The 25,039-nt window shown below is 46.5% G+C and overlaps 1 protein-coding gene across 2 annotated transcripts; it reads right to left on the bottom strand.

Moving 5' to 3' along the window:
• Positions 1-439: 439 nt before the first annotated feature.
• Positions 440-24,554, bottom strand: zgc:194209 (strictosidine synthase family protein). Of its 2 annotated transcripts, XM_036956785.1 has the most exons (9): positions 24,299-24,552; positions 19,708-19,797; positions 16,764-16,885; positions 16,297-16,395; positions 13,137-13,289; positions 6,644-6,759; positions 6,409-6,569; positions 5,907-6,102; positions 440-704 (listed from the first exon to the last, which is right to left on the bottom strand). In XM_036956785.1, exons 1-9 carry the CDS (start codon positions 24,379-24,381, stop codon positions 498-500), a joined length of 1,227 nt encoding a protein of 408 aa, XP_036812680.1. In that variant the 5' UTR covers positions 24,382-24,552; the 3' UTR covers positions 440-497. The 2 variants fall into 2 exon arrangements, with proteins under 2 accessions (XP_036812680.1, XP_036812681.1); XM_036956786.1 differs by lacking the exon at positions 19,708-19,797 and having other exon boundaries at positions 24,299-24,554.
• Positions 24,555-25,039: the final 485 nt, after the last annotated feature.

The raw sequence follows: 25,039 nt of genomic DNA, 5'->3' as shown, positions 1-25,039 counted from the left end.
AATCAGTGCACTGTGGAACCACATATGAACTAACTGAAGACATATTCAGTTTAATAGTCTCCTGGCCAATCAGTGCACTGTGGAACCAAATGATCTGTATTAAAAATGTCCCAGATCGACAGGAATCTGTCCGTATATGGAGTGAAAAGGATACCTGGTTGTGATTGGCAGTAGAGCCAGGACCAAGTGTCTGAGGATCTCTGCTGCAGTCTGGACACGTCACAGTCAGTTAACTCCCCCCCCCCAGGCCTAGTATGAGAGGCCTGCTGCAGTCTGGACACGTCACAGTCAGTTAACTCCCCCCCCCAGGCCTAGTATGAGAGGCCTGCTGCAGTCTGGACACGTCACAGTCAGTTAACTTTAACTCCCCCCTAGCCACCCCCCAGGCCTAGTATGAGAGGCCTGCTGCAGTCTGGACACGTCACAGTCAGTTAACTTTAACTCCCCCCCAGCCCCCCCCAGGCCTAGTATGAGAGGCCTGCAGCAGAAGTTAGTGGTTAGCTCCAGTCCTCCAGGACAGGAAGGAAGGGCAGGTCGGTGCTACCCAGGTAGAGTCTCCCCTGGTGGGAGAACACGTCGCTGACGGCCCAGGTCAGGCTGCCTGTAGGGTCATGGAGACTCCCCAGCACCTCCCCTTCCCCGTCCAACTCCAACACCAGGCCGTATCTAGGCAACAGCATGTTGTACCAGCTCAGAGGAACCACCTGGAAGAAAACAGAACACAAGCTCCGGGCTTTAATATGTCATTTTATCATAGAAATACACTGGACAAAACATTAAGAACACCTTCCTCATATTGAGTTGCTCCTCCCCTTTAGCCCTCAGAACAGCCTCAATTCGTCGGGGTGTGGACTACAAGGTGTTGAAAGCGTTCCACAGGGATGCTGGCCCATGTCGACTCCAATGCTTCCCACTGTTGTGTCACGTCGGATGTGCTTAAGGTGGTGGATGATGGTTGATACACACGGGACACTGTTGAGTGCGTGAACCAGCAACGTTGCAGTTCTTGACCCAAACCGGTGCTCCTGGCACCTACTACCATAACCCGTTCAGACACTTCAACATGTTGTCTTGTCTATTCACCCTCTGAATGGCACACAGACACAATCCATGTCTCCATTGTCTCAAGGCTTAAAAATCCTTCTTCAACCCGTCTCCTCTCCTTCATCTACTCTGAAGTGGATTTAACAAGTGACATCAATAAGGGATCATAGACTGACCAGGTGAATTCAGGTGAAAGCTATGTCATGGAAAGAGCAGGTGTTCTTAATGTTTTGTCCACTAAGTGTATATTCCTGGAAACATCCACCAGAACACAAAGGGAACAGACTTTACTATTAGTATTATACCACTGTACTATAATATTACTATAGCATCGTACATTCCAGAACAGTACTGTTTACATACATTATCTCCTCTAGAACACCATGTTGCTGTCTGAATTATCTCTTGTATTTATCTCCACTAGAACACCATGTTGCTGTCTGAATTATCTCTTGTATTTATCTCCACTAGAACACCATGTTGCTGTCTGAATTATCTCTTGTATTTATCTCCTCTAGAACACCATGTTGCTGTCTGAATTATCTCTTGTATTTATCTCCTCTAGAACACCATGTTGCTGTCTGAATTATCTCTTGTATTTATCTCCTCTAGAACACCATGTTGCTGTCTGAATTATCTCTTGTATTTATGTCCTCTAGAACACCATGTTCCTGTCTGAATTATCTCTAGTATTTATCTCTACTAGAACACCATGTTGCTGTCTGAATTATCTCTTGTATTTATCTCTACTAGAACACCATGTTGCTGTCTGAATTATCTCTTGTATTTATCTCCTCTAGAACACCATGTTGCTGTCTGAATTATCTCTTGTATTTATCTCCTCTAGAACACCATGTTGCTGTCTGAATTATCTCTTGTATTTATCTCCTCTAGAACACCATGTTGCTGTCTGAATTATCTCTTGTATTTATCTCCTCTAGAACACCATGTTGCTGTCTGAATTATCTCTAGTATTTATCTCCTCTAGAACACCATGTTGCTGTCTGAATTATCTCTTGTATTTATCTCCTCTAGAATACCATGTTGCTGTCTGAATTATCTCTTGTATTTATCTCCTCTAGAACACCATGTTGCTGTCTGAATTATCTCTTGTATTTATCTCTCCTAGAACACCATGTTGCTGTCTGAATTATCTCTTGTATTTATCTCTACTAGAACACCATGTTGCTGTCTGAATTATCTCTTGTATTTATCTCTACTAGAACACCATGTTGCTGTCTGAATTATCTCTTGTATTTATCTCTACTAGAACACCATGTTGCTGTTTGAATTATCTCTTGTATTTATCTCTGCTAGAACACCATGTTGCTGTCTGAATTATCTCTTGTATTTATCTCTGCTAGAACACCATGTTGCTGTCTGAATTATCTCTTGTATTTATCTCTACTAGAACACCATGTTGCTGTCTGAATTATCTCTTGTATTTATCTCCTCTAGAACACCATGTTGCTGTCTGAATTATCTCTTGTATTTATCTCTACTAGAACACCATGTTGCTGTCTGAATTATCTCTTGTATTTATCTCCTCTAGAACACCATGTTGCTGTCTGAATTATCTCTTGTATTTATCTCTACTAGAACACCATGTTGCTGTCTGAATTATCTCTTGTATTTATCTCCTCTAGAACACCATGTTGCTGTCTGAATTATCTCTTGTATTTATCTCCTCTAGAACACCATGTTGCTGTCTGAATTATCTCTTGTATTTATCTCTACTAGAACACCATGTTGCTGTCTGAATTATCTCTTGTATTTATCTCTGCTAGAACACCATGTTGCTGTCTGAATTATCTCTTGTATTTATCTCTACTAGAACACCATGTTGCTGTCTGAATTATCTCTTGTATTTATCTCCTCTAGAACACCATGTTGCTGTCTGAATTATCTCTTGTATTTATCTCCACTAGAACACCATGTTGCTGTCTGAATTATCTCTTGTATTTATCTCCTCTAGAACACCATGTTGCTGTCTGAATTATCTCTTGTATTTATCTCCTCTAGAACACCATGTTGCTGTCTGAATTATCTCTTGTATTTATCTCCTCTAGAACACCATGTTGCTGTCTGAATTATCTCTTGTATTTATCTCCACTAGAACACCATGTTGCTGTCTGAATTATCTATTGTATTTATCTCCTCTAGAACACAATGTTGCTGTCTGAATTATCTCTTGTATTTATCTCCTCTAGAACACCATGTTGCTGTCTGAATTATCTCTTGTATTTATCTCCTCTAGAACACCATGTTGCTGTCTGAATTATCTCTTGTATTTATCTCCTCTAGAACACCATGTTGCTGTCTGAATTATCTCTTGTATTTATCTCCTCTAGAACACAATGTTGCTGTCTGAATTATCTCTAGTATTTATCTCTGCTAGAATACAGCGGCTTGACCAAGTATTCACCCCTTGGTGTTTTTCCCATTTCGTTGCCTTACAACCTGGAATTAAAATAGATTTTTGGTGGGTTTTGTGTCATTTGATTTACACAACATGCCGCCCACTTTGAAGATGCAAAATATTTGTTATTGTGAAAGAAACAAGAAATAAGACAAAAAAAACAGAACTTGAACGTGCAAAACTATTCATCCCCCCCAAGGTCAAAACTTTGTAGAGCCTAACCCTTTTGCAGCAATTACAGCTGCAAGTATCTTGGGGTATGTCTCTATAAGCTTGGCACATCTAGCCACTGGGATTTCTGCCCATTCTTCAAGGCAAAACTGTTCCAGCTCCTTCAAGTTGGATGGGTTCCGCTGGTGTACAGCAATCTTTAAGTCATACCACAGATTCTCAAATGGATTGAGGCCTGGGATTTGACTAGGCATTTAAAATGTTTAAATGTTAAATGTTACATTTAAATGTTTCCCCTTAAACCACCCAAGTGTTGCTTTAGCAGTATGCTTAGGGTCATTGTCCTGCTGGAAGGTGAACCTCCGTCCCAGTCTCAAATCTCTGGAAGACTGTAACAGGTTTCCCTCAAGAATTTCCCTGTATTTAGCGCCATCCATCATTCCTTCAATTCTGACCAGTTTCCCTGCTGATGAAAAACATCCCCACAGCATGATGCTGCCACCACCATGCTTCACTGTGGGGATGGTGTTCTCGGATGATGAGAGGTGTTGGGATTGCGCCAGGCATAGCGTTGTCCTTGATGGCCAAAAAGCTAAATTTTAGTCTCATCTAGCCAGAGTACCTTCTTCCATATGTTTGGGGAGTCTCCCACATGCTTTGTGGCAAACACCAAACATATTTGCTTATTTTTTCTTTAAGCAATGGCTTTTTTTCTGACCACTCTTCCGTAAAGCCCAGCTCTGTGGAGTGTACGGCTTAAAGTGGTCCTATGGACAGATTCTCCCATCTCTGCTGTAGAGCTTTGCAGCTCCTTCAGGGTTATCTTTGGTCTCTTTGTTGCCTCTCTGATTAATGCCCTCCTTGCCTGGTCTGTGAGTTTTGGTGGGAGGCCCTCTCTTGGCAGGTTTGTTGTGGTGTGGTGCCATATTCATGTTTTAATAATGGATTTAATGGTGCTCCGTGGGATGTTCAAAGTTTCTGATATTGTTTTATAATCCAACCCTGATCAGTACTTCTCCACAACTTTGTCCCTGACCTATTTGGAGAGCTCCTTGGTCTTCATGGTGCCCCTTGCTTAATGGGGCCTTTCAGACCAGGTGTATATATACGTAGATCATGTGACACTTAGATTGGTGGACTTTATTGAACTAATGATGTGACTTCTGAAGGTAATTGGATGCACCAGATCTTATGTAGGGGCTTCACAGCAGAGGGGGTGAATACATATGCACCCACCACTTTTCCATTTGAATTTATTTTACATTTATTGAAGTTATTATCGTTTCACTTCACCGATTTGAACTATTTTGTGTAGGTCCATTACATGCAATCCAAATACAAATCCATTAAAATTACAGGTTGTAATGGAACAAAATAGGAAAAACGCCAAGGGGGGTGAATATTTTAACAAGGCACTGTATCATGTTGCTGTCTGAATCATCTCTCGATGGAGGCTCTCTGTCCTCTCAGATTACTCTCTCTAGTCTCACTGCAGCCTGGAACAAAGAACACACAGGGGCCTGGGAGAGAGGGCTACCACACAGGGGCCTGGGAGAGAGGTCTACAACACAGGGGCCTGGGAGAGAGGTCTACAACACAGGGGCCTGGGAGAGAGGTCTACAACACAGGGGCCTGGGAGAGAGGGCTACAACACAGGGGCCTGGGAGAGAGGTCTACAACACAGGGGCCTGGGAGAGAGGTCTACAACACAGGGGCCTGGGAGAGAGGTCTACAACACAGGGGCCTGGGAGAGAGGTCTACAACACAGGGGCCTGGGAGAGAGGTCTACCACACAGGGGCCTGGGAGAGAGGTCTACAACACAGGGGCCTGGGAGAGAGGTCTACAACACAGGGGCCTGGGAGAGAGGTCAACAACACAGGGGCCTGGGAGAGAGATCTACAACACAGGGGCCTGGGAGAGAGGTCTACAACACAGAGGCCTGGGAGAGAGGTCTACAACACAGGGGCCTGGGAGAGAGGTCAACAACACAGGGGCCTGGGAGAGAGGTCTACAACACAGGGGCCTGGGAGAGAGGTCTACAACACAGGGGCCTGGGAGAGAGATCTACAACACAGGGGCCTGGGAGAGAGGTCTACAACACAGAGGTGTGGGAGAGAGGTCTACAACACAGGGGCCTGGGAGAGAGGTCTACAACACAGAGGTGTGGGAGAGAGATCAACAACACAGAGGCCTGTGAGAGAGATCAACAACACATGGGCCTGGGAGAGAAGTCTACAACACATTGATGATGATGATGATGGTGAAACTAACCTTAGCCAGAAAGCGTTTGACCGCTGGGTACGGACCAATCAGGTCCAGGAATGGAGGCATGAGCTTCCTGAAGCGTGTGGTCGTTAGGCCAACCAGGAAGGTTCCACGGTCGCTAAGGCGGATGTTGTCAGGGTAACCGGGCATATTGTTCATGATGACCTCCTCGGTGCCAGCCTTGGGGCCTTTCAGCCAGTACCTACAGAGGTAGAGAGAGAAAAGGAACCATGAGTCATTCAAACAAAAGCCCTTTCAGCCAGTATCTGGAGGGAGGGAGGGAGGGAGGGAGGGAGGGAGGGAGGGAGGACAATGATTGTCATAGAACAAAAAAGGCCTTTCTGTACTGTGAGGGTTAGGGTTCCTCTGTCCTGCTGATCAGCCACCTCTGATAACACAATGATATTTACATGTTAAAAGGAAAAACACAGGAAGGACAGTTAGTATGGAAAACACTGTCCTCCGTTGGTGTGTGTGTGTGTGTGTGTGTGTGTGTGTGTGTGTGTACCTGAGGATACACCCGATGCTGGTTTCGGCCAGCAGCAGGAAGCTCTCGTCAGGTGACAGGGCGATGCCATTGGGCATGTAGAGACCATCCAGTAGGACACCCACATGCCCTGACACGGGGTCAAAGGTCAGGAGTCGACCCAGAGCGTTGGTCTCTATCACCTAGACGTTAGAGGTCAGGGGTTATAGAGCGTATAAAGAAGAAGGGTGATTTGTAGGAGTACAGAGCGACAGACCTCTAGTTTGACGTGTCGTCGTCCCCAGCGAGAGGAGGAGTCTGTAAAGTAAATGATCCCAGTCTGAGAGGAGATCTCCAACCCGTTCAGGAACGCAAACGGAACCCCGTCAGCTCCTAGAGCACAAAGATATTACATTTGTTAACTGGATATATATTAGCCTCACAAGCCTGACTTACCACATTTTGTTGCTTTATAGCCTTATTATAAAATATATACATCTTTTTTTAAATCCACTCAATCAACACACAATACCCCATAATGACATCACAATACCCTATAATGACATCACAATACCCTATAATGACATCACAATACCCTATAATGACATCACAATACCCCATAATGACACCACAATAACACATAATGACATCACAATAACCCATAATGACATCACAATACCCTATAATGACATCACAATACCCTATAATGACATCACAATACCCTATAATGACATCACAATACCCTATAATGACACCACAATAACCCATAATGACACCACAATAACACATAATGACATCACAATAACCCATAATGACATCACAATAACCCATAATAACATCACAATACCCCATAATGACATCACAATACCCTATAATGACATCACAATACCCTATAATGACACCACAATAACCCATAATGACACCACAATAACACATAATGACATCACAATAACCCATAATGACATCACAATAACCCATAATAACATCACAATACCCCATAATGACAAAGCAAAAACATTTTTGATAATTTACTACAAATAAAATATGGAAATATCACATTTACATAAGTATTCAGACCCTTTATTCAGTACTTTGTTGAAGCACCTTTGTCAGAGATTACAGCCTTGAGTCTTCTTAGATATGATGCTACAAGCTTGGCACACCTGTATTTGGGGAGGATCTCCCATTCTTCTCTGCAGATCCTCTCAAGCGCTGTCAGGTTGGATGGGGAGCGTCGCTGCACAGCTATTTTCAGGTCTCTCCAGAGATATGCTTCGTTCTGTATTTTGCTCCGTTCATCTTTCCCTCGATCCTGACTAGTCTCCCAGTCCCTATAGCTGTAAAACACCCCCACAGCATGATGCTGCCACCACCATGCTTCACCGTAAGGATTGTGCCAGGTTTCCTCCAGATGTGACGCTTGCCATTCAGGCCAAAGAGTTCAATCTTGGTTTCATCAGACCAGAGAATCTTGTTTCTCATGGTCTCAGAGTCCTTTAGGTGCCTTTTTGCAAACTCCATAAGGCCTGATTGGTGGAGTGCTGCAGAGATGGTTGTCCTTCTGGAAGGTTATTTCCACAGAGGAACTCTGGAGCTCTGTCAGAGTGACCATTGGGTTCTCAGTCACCTCCCTGACCAAGGCCCTTCTCCCGATTGCTCAGTTTGGCCGGGCAGCCAGCTCTAGGAAGAGTCTTGGTGGTTCCAAACTTCTTCCATTTAAGAATGATGGAGACTGTGTTCTTGGAGACATTACTTAAAAAACATACAATGTGATTTTCTGGATTTTTGATTCCGTCTCTCACAGTTGAAGTGTACCTATGATGAATATTATAGACCTCTACATGCTTTGTAAGTAGGAAACACTGCCGATTTTTCAAATACTTGTTCTCACCACTGTATGTTTATATTTATATATTTCTATATGTTAGAACCTGGGTTAGACTGTCTGACCTGCTGTCCAGTCAGAGTTAAGGTTAGGGGTTAGACTGTCAGACCTGCTGTCCAGTCAGAGTTAAGGTTAGGGGTTAGACTGTCTGACCTGCTGTCCAGTCAGAGTTAAGGTTAGACTGTCTGACCTGCTGTCCAGTCAGAGTTAAGGTTAGGGGTTAGACTGTCTGACCTGCTGTCCAGTCAGAGATAAGGTTAGGGGTTAGACTGTCAGACCTGCTGTCTAGTCAGAGTTAAGGTTAGGGGTTAGACTGTCAGACCTGCTGTCTAGTCAGAGTTAAGGTTAGGGGTTAGACTGTCAGACCTGCTGTCTAGTCAGAGTTAAGGTTAGACTGTCAGACCTGCTGTCTAGTCAGAGTTAAGGTTAGGGGTTAGACTGTCAGACCTGCTGTCTAGTCAGAGTTAAGGTTAGGGGTTAGACTGTCTGACCTGCTGTCTAGTCAGAGTTAAGGTTAGGGGTTAGACTGTCTGACCTGCTGTCTAGTCAGAGTTAAGGTTAGGGGTTAGACTGTCTGACCTGCTGTCTAGTCAGAGTTAAGGTTAGGGGTTAGACTGTCAGACCTGCTGTCTAGTCAGAGTTAAGGTTAGACTGTCTGACCTGCTGTCCAGTCAGAGTTAAGGTTAGACTGTCAGACCTGCTGTCCAGTCAGAGTTAAGGTTACAGGTTAGACTGTCAGACCTGCTGTCCAGTCAGAGTTAAGGTTAGGGGTTAGACTGTCAGACCTGCTGTCTAGTCAGAGTTAAGGTTAGGGGTTAGACTGTCAGACCTGCTGTCTAGTCAGAGTTAAGGTTAGGGGTTAGACTGTCTGACCTGCTGTCCAGTCAGAGATAAGGTTAGGGGTTAGACTGTCAGACCTGCTGTCCAGTCAGAGTTAAGGTTAGGGGTTAGACTGTCTGACCTGCTGTCCAGTCAGAGTTAAGGTTAGGGGTTAGACTGTCAGACCTGCTGTCTAGTCAGAGTTAAGGTTAGGGGTTAGACTGTCAGACCTGCTGTCCAGTCAGAGATAAGGTTAGGGGTTAGACTGTCAGACCTGCTGTCCAGTCAGAGTTAAGGTTAGGGGTTAGACTGTCTGACCTGCTGTCCAGTCAGAGTTAAGGTTAGGGGTTAGACTGTCTGACCTGCTGTCCAGTCAGAGTTAAGGTTAGGGGTTAGACTGTCAGACCTGCTGTCTAGTCAGAGTTAAGGTTAGGGGTTAGACTGTCAGACCTGCTGTCCAGTCAGAGATAAGGTTAGGGGTTAGACTGTCAGACCTGCTGTCCAGTCAGAGTTAAGGTTAGGGGTTAGACTGTCTGACCTGCTGTCCAGTCAGAGTTAAGGTTAGGGGTTAGACTGTCTGACCTGCTGTCTAGTCAGAGTTAAGGTTAGGGGTTAGACTGTCTGACCTGCTGTCTAGTCAGAGTTAAGGTTAGGGGTTAGACTGTCTGACCTGCTGTCCAGTCAGAGTTAAGGTTAGGGGTTAGACAGTCAGACCTGCTGTCTAGTCAGAGTTAAGGTTAGACTGTCAGACCTGCTGTCTAGTCAGAGTTAAGGTTAGGGGTTAGACTGTCAGACCTGCTGTCCAGTCAGAGATAAGGTTAGGGGTTAGACTGTCAGACCTGCTGTCCAGTCAGAGATAAGGTTAGGGGTTAGACTGTCAGACCTGCTGTCCAGTCAGAGATAAGGTTAGGGGTTAGACTGTCAGACCTGCTGTCCAGTCAGAGTTAAGGTTAGGGGTTAGACTGTCAGACCTGCTGTCTAGTCAGAGTTAAGGTTAGGGGTTAGACTGTCAGACCTGCTGTCCAGTCAGAGTTAAGGTTAGACTGTCAGACCTGCTGTCCAGTCAGAGTTAAGGTTAGGGGTTAGACTGTCAGACCTGCTGTCCAGTCAGAGTTAAGGTTAGGGGTTAGACTGTCAGACCTGCTGTCCAGTCAGAGTCAAGGTTAGACTGTCAGACCTGCTGTCCAGTCAGAGTTAAGGTTAGACTGTCAGACCTGCTGTCCAGTCAGAGATAAGGTTAGGATGTCAGACCTGCTGTCCAATCAGAGATAAGGTTAGGGGTTAGACTGTCAGACCTGCTGTCCAGTCAGAGTTAAGGTTAGACTGTCAGACCTGCTGTCCAGTCAGAGTTAAGGTTAGGGGTTAGACTGTCAGACCTGCTGTCTAGTCAGAGTTAAGGTTAGGGGTTAGACTGTCAGACCTGCTGTCCAGTCAGAGTTAAGGTTAGGGGTTAGACTGTCAGACCTGCTGTCTAGTCAGAGTTAAGGTTAGGGGTTAGACTGTCAGACCTGCTGTCCAGTCAGAGTTAAGGTTAGGAGTTAGACTGTCAGACCTGCTGTCCAGTCAGAGTTAAGGTTAGGGGTTAGACTGTCAGACCTGCTGTCCAGTCAGAGTTAAGGTTAGACTGTCAGACCTGCTGTCCAGTCAGAGTTAAAGTTAGGGGTTAGACTGTCAGACCTGCTGTCCAGTCAGAGTTAAGGTTAGGGGTTAGACTGTCAGACCTGCTGTCTAGTCAGAGTTAAGGTTAGGGGTTAGACTGTCAGACCTGCTGTCCAGTCAGAGTTAAGGTTAGGAGTTAGACTGTCAGACCTGCTGTCCAGTCAGAGTTAAGGTTAGGGGTTAGACTGTCAGACCTGCTGTCCAGTCAGAGTTAAGGTTAGACTGTCAGACCTGCTGTCCAGTCAGAGTTAAAGTTAGGGGTTAGACTGTCAGACCTGCTGTCTAGTCAGAGTTAAGGTTAGGGGTTAGACTGTCAGACCTGCTGTCCAGTCAGAGTTAAGGTTAGGAGTTAGACTGTCAGACCTGCTGTCCAGTCAGAGTTAAGGTTAGGGGTTAGGCTGTCAGACCTGCTGTCCAGTCAGAGTTAAGGTTAGGCTGTCAGACCTGCTGTCCAGTCAGAGTTAAGGTTAGGGGTTAGACTGTCAGACCTGCTGTCCAGTCAGAGTTAAGGTTAGGCTGTCAGACCTGCTGTCCAGTCAGAGTTAAGGTTAGGGGTTAGACTGTCAGACCTGCTGTCCAGTCAGAGTTAAGGTTAGGCTGTCAGACCTGCTGTCTAGTCAGAGTTAAGGTTAGGGGTTAGACTGTCAGACCTGCTGTCCAGTCAGAGATAAGGTTAGGGGTTAGACTGTCAGACCTGCTGTCCAGTCAGAGATAAGGTTAGGGATTAGACTGTCAGACCTGCTGTCCAGTCAGAGATAAGGTTAGGGGTTAGACTGTCAGACCTGCTGTCCAGTCAGAGTTAAGGTTAGGGGTTAGACTGTCAGACCTGCTGTCTAGTCAGAGTTAAGGTTAGGGGTTAGACTGTCAGACCTGCTGTCCAGTCAGAGTTAAGGTTAGACTGTCAGACCTGCTGTCCAGTCAGAGTTAAGGTTAGGGGTTAGACTGTCAGACCTGCTGTCCAGTCAGAGTTAAGGTTAGGGGTTAGACTGTCAGACCTGCTGTCCAGTCAGAGTCAAGGTTAGACTGTCAGACCTGCTGTCCAGTCAGAGTTAAGGTTAGACTGTCAGACCTGCTGTCCAGTCAGAGATAAGGTTAGGATGTCAGACCTGCTGTCCAATCAGAGATAAGGTTAGGGGTTAGACTGTCAGACCTGCTGTCCAGTCAGAGTTAAGGTTAGGGGTTAGACTGTCAGACCTGCTGTCCAGTCAGAGTTAAGGTTAGGGGTTAGACTGTCAGACCTGCTGTCCAGTCAGAGTTAAGGTTAGACTGTCAGACCTGCTGTCCAGTCAGAGTTAAGGTTAGACTGTCAGACCTGCTGTCCAGTCAGAGTTAAGGTTAGGGGTTAGACTGTCAGACCTGCTGTCTAGTCAGAGTTAAGGTTAGGGGTTAGACTGTCAGACCTGCTGTCCAGTCAGAGTTAAGGTTAGGGGTTAGACTGTCAGACCTGCTGTCTAGTCAGAGTTAAGGTTAGGGGTTAGACTGTCAGACCTGCTGTCCAGTCAGAGTTAAGGTTAGGAGTTAGACTGTCAGACCTGCTGTCCAGTCAGAGTTAAGGTTAGGGGTTAGACTGTCAGACCTGCTGTCCAGTCAGAGTTAAGGTTAGGAGTTAGACTGTCAGACCTGCTGTCCAGTCAGAGTCAAGGTTAGACTGTCAGACCTGCTGTCTAGTCAGAGTTAAGGTTAGACTGTCAGACCTGCTGTCTAGTCAGAGTTAAGGTTAGGGGTTAGACTGTCAGACCTGCTGTCCAGTCAGAGATAAGGTTAGGGGTTAGACTGTCAGACCTGCTGTCCAGTCAGAGTTAAGGTTAGACTGTCAGACCTGCTGTCCAGTCAGAGTTAAAGTTAGGGGTTAGACTGTCAGACCTGCTGTCCAGTCAGAGTTAAGGTTAGGGGTTAGACTGTCAGACCTGCTGTCTAGTCAGAGTTAAGGTTAGGGGTTAGACTGTCAGACCTGCTGTCCAGTCAGAGTTAAGGTTAGGAGTTAGACTGTCAGACCTGCTGTCCAGTCAGAGTTAAGGTTAGGGGTTAGACTGTCAGACCTGCTGTCCAGTCAGAGTTAAGGTTAGACTGTCAGACCTGCTGTCCAGTCAGAGTTAAAGTTAGGGGTTAGACTGTCAGACCTGCTGTCCAGTCAGAGTTAAGGTTAGGGGTTAGACTGTGAATGATCAAACCTTGTTTGCTGTCCAGTAGCAGACTATGGTGTCCAGTCTGGGGGTTAGGGGTCAGGGGTCAACAGTGTTGCTGTCCAGTAGCAGGGTCTTGTGTCCAGTCTGGGGGTTACCTGTCAACTGTGTTGCTGTCCAGTAGCAGGGTCTTGTGTCCAGTCTGGAGGTTAGGGGTCAGGGGTTAACCGTGTTTCTGTCCAGTAGCAGGGTCTTGTGTCCAGTCTGGGGATAGGGGATGTTACCTGTCTTGCTGTCCAGTAGCAGGGTCTTGTGTCCAGTCTGGGGGTCAACAGAAAACAGCCCAAAGTAGGAGTCCGCTACGATCAGCTGACCACCACTGTCCAACCGCACACCATGAGGACGACCACAGACTGGCTCATAGTCTGTCCTGCTACCTAGTGGACCAACAGAGATAACATCACAGTCTGTCCTGCTACCTAGTGGACCAACAGAGATAACATCACAGTCTGTCCTGCTACCTAGAGGACCAACAGAGATAACATCACAGTCTGTCCTGCTACCTAGAGGACCAACAGAGATAACATCACAGTCTGTCCTGCTACCTAGAGGACCAACAGAGATAACATCACAGTCTGTCCTGATACCTAGAGGACCAACAGAGATAACATCACAGTCTGTCCTGCTACCTAGAGGACCAACAGAGATAACATCACAGTCTGTCCTGCTACCTTGGAGGACCAACAGAGATATCACAGTCTGTCCTGCTACCTAGTGGACCAACAGAGATAACATCACAGTCTGTCCTGATACCTAGAGGACCAACAGAGATAACATCACAGTCTGTCCTGCTACCTAGAGGACCAACAGAGATAACATCACAGTCTGTCCTGCTACCTAGAGGACCAACAGAGATAACATCACAGTCTGTCCTGCTACCTTGGAGGACCAACAGAGATATCACAGTCTGTCCTGCTACCTAGAGGACCAACAGAGATAACATCACAGTCTGTCCTGCTACCTAGAGGACCAACAGAGATAACATCACAGTCTGTCCTGCTACCTAGAGGACCAACAGAGATAACATCACAGTCTGTCCTGCTACCTTGGAGGACCAACAGAGATATCAGTCTGTCCTGCTACCTAGAGGACCAACAGAGATAACATCACAGTCTGTCCTGCTACCTTGGAGGACCAACAGAGACATCACAGTCTGTCCTGCTACCTAGAGGACCAACAGAGATAACATCACAGTCTGTCCTGCTACCTTGGAGGACCAACAGAGATATCACAGTCTGTCCTGCTACCTAGAGGACCAACAGAGATAACATCACAGTCTGTCCTGCTACCTTGGAGGACCAACAGATATATCACAGTCTGTCCTGCTACCTAGAGGACCAACAGAGATAACATCAGTCTGTCCTGCTACCTAGAGGACCAACAGAGATAACATCACAGTCTGTCCTGCTACCTAGAGGACCAACAGAGATAACATCACAGTCTGTCCTGCTACCTTGGAGGACCAACAGAGATATCACAGTCTGTCCTGCTACCTAGAGGACCAACAGAGATAACATCAGTCTGTCCTGCTACCTAGAGGACCAACAGAGATATCACAGTCTGTCCTGCTACCTAGAGGACCAACAGAGATAACATCAGTCTGTCCTGCTACCTAGAGGACCAACAGAGATAACATCACAGTCTGTCCTGCTACCTAGAGGACCAACAGAGATAACATCACAGTCTGTCCTGCTACCTAGAGGACCAACAGAGATAACATCAGTCTGTCCTGCTACCTAGAGGACCAACAGAGATAACATCACAGTCTGTCCTGCCCTCTTTCGGTCTCTCCATCTCCCGTCTGGAACAACATCAGAGGATTTCTAGAGATTTACTAGACCGTCTCTAACACAACCTGACACCAACACACAACCTGACACACACACACACAACCTGGCACACACACACAACCTGGCACACACACACACACACACAACCTGACACACACACACACACACACAACCTGGCACACACACACAACCTGGCACACACACAAACGTCTGTTTTGGCCAGAGCTCCGAGGAAGACAATCGGCTGCCGGCCACATCAACAGAGATCTGAACAGAACACGTTCCCACAGCTAAACACTTCCCAACAGAAGAGTCAGTGTTCCACACCACGGGTCACAGAACATCTGTAATATTCAGGTCCTCCTCCTTTTCTAAATGTTTTCTCACCTGTTTCATACCTACTGAACTGAACACAGCCCTGTAGACCCCAGACAGATTCCATCATACATCAATAAGCCTGCTATAATTACTGACCACACTCCTACTACTGTCAGCTAGCCAGATAGCCATGAAGAACTGTGAGCTAGCCAGATAGCCATGAAGAACTGTGAGCTAGCCAGATAGCCACGAAGAATTGTTAGCTAGCCAGATAGCCACGAAGAATTGTTAGCTAACCAGATAGCCACGAAGAATTGTTAGCTAGCCAGATAGCCATGAAGAACTGTGAGCTAGCCAGATAGCCACAAATAATTGTTAGCTAGCCAGATAGCCACAAAGAATTGTTAGCTAGCCAGATAGCCACGAAGAATTGTTAGCTAGCCAGATAGGGGGAGTGCTGCTCAGCGTGAGGTAATACAGTAGGGGGAGTGCTGCTCAGCGTGAGGTAATACAGTAGGGGGAGTGCTGCTCAGCGTGAGGTAATACAGTATGGGGCGTGCTGCTCAGCATGAGGTAATACAGTATGGGGCGTGCTGCTCAGCGTGAGGTAATACAGTAGGGGGAGTGCTGCTCAGCGTGAGGTAATACAGTAGGGGCGCGCTGCTCAGCGTGAGGTAATACAGTAGGGGCGCGCTGCTCAGCAGGAGGTAATACAGTAGGGGGAGTTAGTTACTGACCACACTCCTGTAAGTCCTGTCCCATGTGGGTGATGAGTTAGGGTTAGTTAGTTACTGACCACACTCCTGTAAGTCCTGTCCCACGTGGGTGATGAGTTAGGGTGGGTGATGAGTTAGGGTTAGTTAGTTAGTTAGTTAGTTACTGACCACATTCCTGTAAGTCCTGTCCCACGTGGGTGATGCGTTAGGGTTAGTTAGTTACTGACCACTCTTGTAAGTCATGTCCCACGTGGGTGATGAGTTAGTTAGTTAGTTAGTTAGTTAGTTAGTTAGTTAGTCAGTTAGTTACGTGGGTGATGAGTTAGGGTTAGTTAGTTAGTTACTGACCGCACTCCTGTAAGTCCTGTCCCACGTGGGTGATGAGTTAGGGTAAGTTAGTTAGTTAGTTAGTTAGTTAATTACTGACCACACTCCTGTAAGTCCCGTCCCACGTGGGTGATGAGTTAGGGTTAGTTAGCGTTGGTTCGTTAGTTAGCGTTAGGGTTGGGTAGTTAGTTAGCGTTAGGGTTGGTTAGTTAGTTAGTTAGTTAGTTACTGACCACACTCCTGTAAGTCCTGTCCCATGTGGGTGATGAGGGTTAGAGTCTCCTGATGGATCCTCCACAGCTTCCCATCCACCGTCCCTGTGTACACGTTACCTAGGAGACACCAGAGGTTAGAGGTCAGGGGTCAGACAGGCCACATAGTTCTAAAAAGGTATTTCCACTCAAAGGTCATATAAACACTGAGGAGGCGGATGAAAGACCAACAGACAGGATTCAATTAAAACATGCTGAATGAAAGACCAACAGACAGGATTCAATTAAAACATGCTGAATGAAAGACCAACAGACAGGATTCAATTAAAACATGCTGAATGAAAGACCAACAGACAGGATTCAATTAAAACATGCTGAATGAAAGACCAACAGACAGGATTCAATTAAAACATGCTGAATGAAAGACCAACAGACAGGATTCAATTAAAACATGCTGAATGAAAAACAACTCAGACAAGAGTTCTTACCCTCCGGGTCCGCAGTGAAGGATTCTGGTCCATGCAGTTGTCCAGTGAACAGCCTGCGTCCGTTCTGTAGTCTGGTGTTGACAGCCAGCGGGCCCTCCAGGAGCGGAGGGGGTCCCTTGAATCTGACAGACAATAATTATTTAACCCTTTACCCCCTAAACTGACAGACAATAACCTTTAACCCCTAAACTGACAGACAATAACCTTTACCCCCTAAACTGACAGACAATAACATTTAACCCCTAAACTGACAGACAATAACCTTTAACCCCTAAACTGACAGACAATAATCTTTAACCCCTAAACTGACAGACAATAACCTTTAACCCTTAACCCCTAAACTGTTTCCCTCTGATAACACCAACCTGTCTCAAAACACAACTCTTCAACTCCAATAATCCTTAACCCCCTACACAATAAAATAACAATAACGAGGCTATATACAGGTGGTACCTGTACCGAGTCAATGTGTGGGGGTACAGGTTAGTAATGAGGCTATATACAGGTGGTACCTGTACCGGGGTCAATGTGTGGGGGTACAGGTTAGTAATGAGGTTATATGTACATGTGACTATGCATAGATAATAAACAGCAAGTAACAACAGCGTAAACACGAAGGGGATCAATGTAAATAGTCCAGTGGCCGTTTGATTAACTGTTTAGAAGCTGTTCAGGAGTCTGATGGCTTGGGGGTAGAAGCTGTTCAGGAGTCTGATGGCTTGGGGGTAGAAGCTGTTCAGCAGTCTGATGGCTTGGGGGTGGAAGCTGTTCAGCAGTCTGATGGCTTGGGGGTAGAAGCTGTTCAGCAGTCTGATGGCTTGGAGGTAGAAGCTGTTCAGCAGTCTGATGGCTTGGTGGGTAGAAGCTGTTCAGCAGTCTGATGGCTTGGGGGTAGAAGCTGTTCAGCAGTCTGATGGTTTGGGGGTAGAAGCTGCTCAGCAGTCTGATGGTTTGGGGGTAGAAGCTGTTCAGCAGCCTGATGGCTTGGGGGTAGAAGCTGTTCAGCAGTCTGATGGTTTGGGGGTAGAAGCTGTTCAGCAGTCTGATGGCTTGGTGGGTAGAAGCTGTTCAGCAGTCTGATGGCTTGGGGGTAGAAGCTGTTCAGCAGTTTGATGGTTTGGGGGTAGAAGCTGCTCAGCAGTCTGATGGTTTGGGGGTAGAAGCTGTTCAGCAGTCTGATGGCTTGGAGGTAGAAGCTGTTCAGCAGTCTGATGGCTTGGAGGTAGAAGCTGTTCAGCAGTCTGATGGCTTGGGGGAAGAAGCTGTTCAGCAGTCTGATGGCTTGGGGGTAGAAGCTGTTCAGCAGTCTGATGGCTTGGGGGTAGAAGCTGTTCAGCAGTCTGATGGCTTGAGGGTGGAAGCTGTTCAGCAGTCTAATGGCTTGTGGGTAGAAGCTGTTCAGCAGTCTGATGGCTTGGGGGTAGAAGCTGTTCAGCAGCCTGATGGCCTGGGGGTAGAAGCTGTTAAGGAGCCTGATGGCTTGGGGGTAGAAGCTGTTAAGGAGCCTGATGGCTTGGGGGTAGAAGCTGTTCAGGAGCCTGATGGCTTGGGGGTAGAAGCTGTTAAGGAGCCTGATGGCTTGGGGGGAGAAGCTGTTCAGCAGTCTGTTGGCTTGGGGGTAGAAGCTGTTTAGCAGCCTGATGGCTTGGAGGTAGAAGCTGTTTAGCAGCCTGATGTTTTGGAGGTAGAAGCTGTTCAGCAGTCTGATGGCTTGGGGGTAGAAGCTGTTAAGGAGCCTTTTGGATCCAGACTTGCTATTCTGGTACCGCTTGCCGTGCGGTAGCAGAGAGAACAGTCTGTGACTAGGGTGGCTGGGGCCTTTGACCATTTTTAGGGCCTTCCTCTGGCATCGCCTGGTATAGAGGTCCTGGAAAGCAGGAAGCTTGGCCCCAGTGATGTACTAGGTCGTACGCACTACCCTCTGTAGTGCCTTGTGGTCGGAAGTCGAGCAGTTGCATTACCAGGCGGTGATGAAACCAGTCACCCTAGTCACAGACTGTTCTCTCTGCTACCGCACGGCAAGAGGTACCAGATTAGCAAGTCTGGCGGTGATGCAACTCTCAATGGTGCAGCTGTAGAACCTTTTGAGGATCTCAGGACCCATGCCAAATCTTTTCAGTTTCCTGAGGGGGAATAAGTTTTGTCGTGCCCGCTTCACGACTGTCATGGTGTGTTTGGACCATGATAGTTTGTTGGTGATGTGGACATCAAGGAACTTGAAGCTCTCAACCTGCTCCACTACAGCCCCGTCGATGAGAATGGGGGTGTGCTCGGTCCTCCTTTTCCTGTAGTCCACAATCATCTCCTTTGTCTTGATCACGTTGAGGGAGAGGTTGTTGTCCTGGCACCACACGGCCAGGTCTCTGATCTCCTCCCTATAGTCTGTCTCATCGTTGTCGGTGATCAGGCCTACCACCGTTGTGTCATCAGCAAACTTAATGATGGTGTAGGAGTCGTGCCTGGCAGTGCAGTCATGAGTGAACAGGGAGTACAGGAGGGGACTGAGCACGCACCCCTGAGGGGCCCCCGTGTTGAGGATCAGCGTGGCGGATGTGTTGTTAACTACCCTTACCACCTAGGGGCGGCCCGTCAGGAAGTCCAGGATCCAGTTGCAGAGGGAGGTGTTTAGTCCCAGGGTCCTTAGCTTAGTGATGAGCTTTGAGGGCGCTATGGTGTTGAACGCTGAGCTGTAGTCAATGAACAGCATTCTCACACAGGTGTTCCTTTTGTCCAGGTGGGAAAGAGCAGGGTGGAGTGCAATAGAGATTGCATCATCTGTGGATCTGTCGGGGCGGTATGCAAATGAGGGTGGCTCTAGTGTTTCTGGGATGATGGTGTTGATGTGAGCCATGACCAGCCTTTCAAAGCACTTCATGGCTACGGACGTGAGTATTAGTTTGCAAGCCGACGAGCATCAGAGCCGGTGTGGTGTGTCTGTACTTACATGTAAGGCTGAGGGTTTATGGGTGAGGGGAGGAGGTAGACCCCAACAGCCACCGATAGCAGGACCACTGATATCCCTCTCTTCCCTAGCCTGAAGACAAGAGACAACACAACAGATATCAGGACCACTAATATCCCTCTCTTCCCTAGCCTGAAGACAAGAGACAACACAACAGATATCAGGACCACTAATATCCCTCTCTTCCCTAGCCTGAAGACAAGAGACAACACAACAGATACAGTGCCTTGCGAAAGTATTCGGCCCCCTTGAACTTTGCGACCTTTTGCCACATTTCAGGCTTCAAACATAAAGATATAAAACTGTATTTTTTTGTGAAGAATCAACAACAAGTGGGACACAATCATGAAGTGGAACGACATTTATTGGATATTACAAACTTTATTAACAAATCAAAAACTGAAAAATTGGGCGTGCAAAATTATTCAGCCCCTTTACTTTCAGTGCAGCAAACTCTCTCCAGAGGTTCAGTGAGGATCTTTGAATGATCCAATGTTGACCTAAATGACTAATGATGATAAATACAATCCACCTGTGTGTAATCAAGTCTCCGTATAAATGCACCTGCACTGTGATAGTCTCAGAGGTCCGTTAAAAGCGCAGAGAGCATCATGAAGAACAGGGAACACACCAGGCAGGTCCGAGATACTGTTGTGAAGAAGTTTAAAGCCGGATTTGGATACAAAAAGATTTCCCAAGCTTTAAACATCCCAAGGAGCACTGTGCAAGCGATAATATTGAAATGGAAGTAGTATCAGACCACTGCAAATCTACCATGACCTGGCCGTCCCTCTAAACTTTCAGCTCATACAAGGAGAAGACTGATCAGAGATGCAGCCAAGAGGCCCATGATCACTCTGGATGAACTGCAGAGATCTACAGCTAAGGTGGGAGACTCTGTCCATAGGACAACAATCAGTCGTATATTGCACAAATCTGGCCTTTATGGAAGAGTGGCAAGAAGAAAGTCATTTCTTAAAGATATCCATAAAAAGTGTTGTTTAAAGTTTGCCACAAGCCACCTGGGAGACACACCAAACATGTGAAAGAAGGTGCTCTGGTCAGATGAAACCAAAATTGAACTTTTTGTCAACAATGCAAAACGTTATGTTTGGCGTAAAAGCAACACAGCTCATCACCCTGAACACACCATCCCCACTGTCAAACATGGTAGTGGCAGCATCATGGTTTGGGCCTGCTTTTCTTCAGCAGGGACAGGGAAGATGGTTAAAATTGATGGGAAGATGGATGGAGCCAAATACAGGACCATTCTGGAAGAAAACCTGATGGAGTCTGCAAAAGACCTGAGACTGGGACGGAGATTTGTCTTCCAACAAGACAATGATCCAAAACATAAAGCAAAATCTACAATGGAATGGTTCAAAAATAAACATATCCAGGTGTTAGAATGGCCAAGTCAAAGTCCAGACCTGAATCCAATCGAGAATCTGTGGAAAGAACTGAAAACTGCTGTTCACAAATGCTCTCCATCCAACCTCACTGAGCTCGAGCTGTTTTGCAAGGAGGAATGGGAAAACATTTCAGTCTCTCGATGTGCAAAACTGATAGAGACATACCCCAAGCGACTTACAGCTGTAATCGCAGCAAAAGGTGGCGCTACAAAGTATTAACTTAAGGGGGCTGAATAATTTTGCACGCCCAATTTTTCAGTTTTTGATTTGTTAAAAAAGTTTGAAATATCCAATAAATGTCGTTCCACTTCATGATTGTGTCCCACTTGTTGTTGATTCTTCACAAAAAAATACAGTTTTATATCTTTGTTTGAAGCCTGAAATGTGGCAAATGGTCGCAAAGTTCAAGGGGGCCGAATACTTTCGCAAGGCACTGTATCAGGACCACTAATATCCCTCTCTTCCCTAGCCTGAAGACAAGAGACAACACAACAGATATCAGGACCACTAATATCCCTCTCTTCCCTAGCCTGAAGACAAGAGACAACACAACAGATATCAGGACCACTAATATCCCTCTCTTCCCTAGCCTGAAGACAAGAGACAACACAACATATATCAGGACCACTAATATCCCTCTCTTCCCTAGCCTGAAGACAAGAGACAACACAACAGATATCACATGTACACTGACTGGACAAAACATTAAGAACACAGTCCTAACATTGAGTTGCACCACCCCCCACTCCACCACCACCCCCCACTCCACCAACACCCCCCACTCCACCAACACCCCCCACTTCACCACCCTGCTCCCCCACCACACCACCCTGCTACCCCACCACACCACCCTGCTACCCCACCACCCTGGCTACAGGGCAATGGTACAGTATCTTATCCCTTATCTGTCTGGCTACAGGGCAATGGTACAGTATGTTATCCCTTATCTGTCTGGCTACAGGGCAATGGTACAATATGTTATCCCTTATCTGTCTTGCTACAGGACAATGGTACAGTATGTTATCCCTTATCTGTCTGGCTACAAGGCAATGGTACAGTATGTTATCCCTTATCTGACTGGCTACAGGGCAATGGTACAGTATGTTATCCCTTATCTGACTGGCATTCATCCAGCAGTAGCCCATCTACCAAAACATGACTGTGGTCATTCATCCAGCAGTAGCCTATCTACCAAAACATGACTGTGGTCATTCATCTAGCAGTAGCCTGTCTACCAAAACATGACTGTGGTCATTCATCCAGCAGTAGCCTATCTACCAAAACATGACTGTGGTCATTCATCCAGCAGTAGCCTATCTACCAAAACATGACTGTGGTCATTCATCTAGCAGTAGCCTATCTACCAAAACATGACTGTGGTCATTCATCTAGCAGTAGCCTATCTACCAAAACATGACTGTGGTCATTCATCTAGCAGTAGCCTATCTACCAAAACATGACTGTGGTCATTCATCTAGCAGTAGCCTATCTACCAAAACATGACTGTGGTCATTCATCCAGCAGTAGCCTGTCTACCAAAACATGACTGTGGTCATTCATCCAGCAGTAGCCTATCTACCAAAACATGACTGTGGTCATTCATCCAGCAGTAGCCTATCTACCAAAACATGACTGTGGTCATTCATCCAGCAGTAGCCTATCTACCAAAACATGACTGTGGTCATTCATCTAGCAGTAGCCTATCTACCAAAACATGACTGTGGTCATTCATCTAGCAGTAGCCTATCTACCAAAACATGACTGTGGTCATTCATCCAGCAGTAGCCTGTCTACCAAAACATGACTGTGGTCATTCATCCAGCAGTAGCCTATCTACCAAAACATGACTGTGGTCATTCATCCAGCAGTAGCCTATCTACCAAAACATGACTGTGGTCATTCATCTAGCAGTAGCCTATCTACCAAAACATGACTGTGGTCATTCATCCAGCAGTAGCCTGTCTACCAAAACATGACTGTGGTCATTCATCCAGCAGTAGCCTATCTACCAAAACATGACTGTGGTCATTCATCCAGCAGTAGCCTGTCTACCAAAACATGACTGTGGTCATTCATCCAGCAGTAGCCTATCTACCAAAACATGACTGTGATCATTCATCTAGCAGTAGCCTGTCTACCAAAACATGACTGTGGTCATTCATCCAGCAGTAGCCTGTCTACCAAAACATGACTGTGGTCATTCATCCAGCAGTAGCCTGTCTACCAAAACATGACTGTGGTCATTCATCTAGCAGTAGCCTATCTACCAAAACATGACTGTGGTCATTCATCTAGCAGTAGCCTGTCTACCAAAACATGACTGTGGTCATTCATCCAGCAGTAGCCTGTCTACCAAAACATGACTGTGATCATTCATCTAGCAGTAGCCTGTCTACCAAAACATGACTGTGGTCATTCATCCAGCAGTAGCCTGTCTACCAAAACATGACTGTGGTCATTCATCCAGCAGTAGCCTGTCTACCAAAACATGACTGTGGTCATTCATCCAGCAGTAGCCTGTCTACCAAAACATGACTGTGGTCATTCATCCAGCAGTAGCCTATCTACCAAAACATGACTGTGATCATTCATCTAGCAGTAGCCTGTCTACCAAAACATGACTGTGGTCATTCATCCAGCAGTAGCCTGTCTACCAAAACATGACTGTGGTCATTCATCCAGCAGTAGCCTGTCTACCAAAACATGACTGTGGTCATTCATCTAGCAGTAGCCTATCTACCAAAACATGACTGTGGTCATTCATCTAGCAGTAGCCTGTCTACCAAAACATGACTGTGGTCATTCATCCAGCAGTAGCCTGTCTACCAAAACATGACTGTGATCATTCATCTAGCAGTAGCCTGTCTACCAAAACATGACTGTGGTCATTCATCCAGCAGTAGCCTGTCTACCAAAACATGACTGTGGTCATTCATCCAGCAGTAGCCTGTCTACCAAAACATGACTGTGGTCATTCATCCAGCAGTAGCCTGTCTACCAAAACATGACTGTGGTCATTCATCCAGCAGTAGCCTGTCTACCAAAAAGACAGTTACTCTACGAACTTGTTTTTGAGGGACAAGTAGACTCATGCTTAAAATCGTTCACGTAACTACATTATTGTTTTATCACAAAGCAAAACAACTCCGGTAAAAACTTACATAGTGAATCCCTCTGCAGCTCGCGCCCGTCCGGTTAGATCACAGTCCGGTTGGATCCTGTCTCCGGTGAGACTCGCCGCCATGAAGGAAAGTAGTTTTCTGTTCTGGTGAGCGCCGCGGGAGAGAGGTAGTCTGTTTCAGCTGAGAGAGACTGAGAGTGAGTGTGTGTGTGTGGGGACTGAGAGTGAGTGATTTTAAAAAGAGTTCATCCAGAGGACAGAAGACTGGAAGGGGAGGAGTGAGACGGACTGGGGGAGGTTTATTTACCATGTTTTCTTCTTCCTCAACTATCATGATATTGTTTAGCCACTAGGGGGAGCCACCTGACAGGCCCTGGGACTGAACAGGCTGTTTCCAAGTCAACTTTTATTTGTCACATGCTTTGTAAACAACAGGTTGATGCTATACCCCCACACCAGCACGACCAGGACACACAGGTTGATATTATACCCCTACACCAGCACGACCAGGACACACAGGTTGATGTTATACCCCCACACCAGCACGACCAGGACACACAGGTTGATGTTATACCCCCACACCAGCACGAACAGGACACACAGGTTGATGTTATACCCCCACACCAGCACGACCAGGACACACAGGTTGATGTTATACCCCCACACCAGCACGACCAGGACACACAGGTTGATGTTATACCCCCACACCAGCACGACCAGGACACACAGGTTGATGTTATACCCCCACACCAGCACGACCAGGACACACAGGTTGATATTA

This window comes from Oncorhynchus mykiss, chromosome 21, assembly GCF_013265735.2.
Source record: "Oncorhynchus mykiss isolate Arlee chromosome 21, USDA_OmykA_1.1, whole genome shotgun sequence".
Taxonomy (NCBI): Eukaryota; Metazoa; Chordata; class Actinopteri; order Salmoniformes; family Salmonidae; genus Oncorhynchus; species Oncorhynchus mykiss.
This window is presented reverse-complemented; position numbering and strand designations above follow the sequence as displayed.

Excerpts from the sequence above, each read along its gene's own strand:
- zgc:194209 (XM_036956785.1), bottom strand. The coding sequence starts at position 24,381 with ATGGCGGCGAGTCTCACCGGAGACAGGATCCAACCGGACTGTGATCTA. Across the intron at positions 16,886-19,707 it reads ATAAACCCTCAGCCTTACAT|ATTCAAGGGACCCCCTCCGC; the intron begins GTAAGTACAGAC and ends ATTGTCTGTCAG. Across the intron at positions 6,103-6,408 it reads AGCATCGGGTGTATCCTCAG|GTACTGGCTGAAAGGCCCCA; the intron begins GTACACACACAC and ends CTACCTCTGTAG.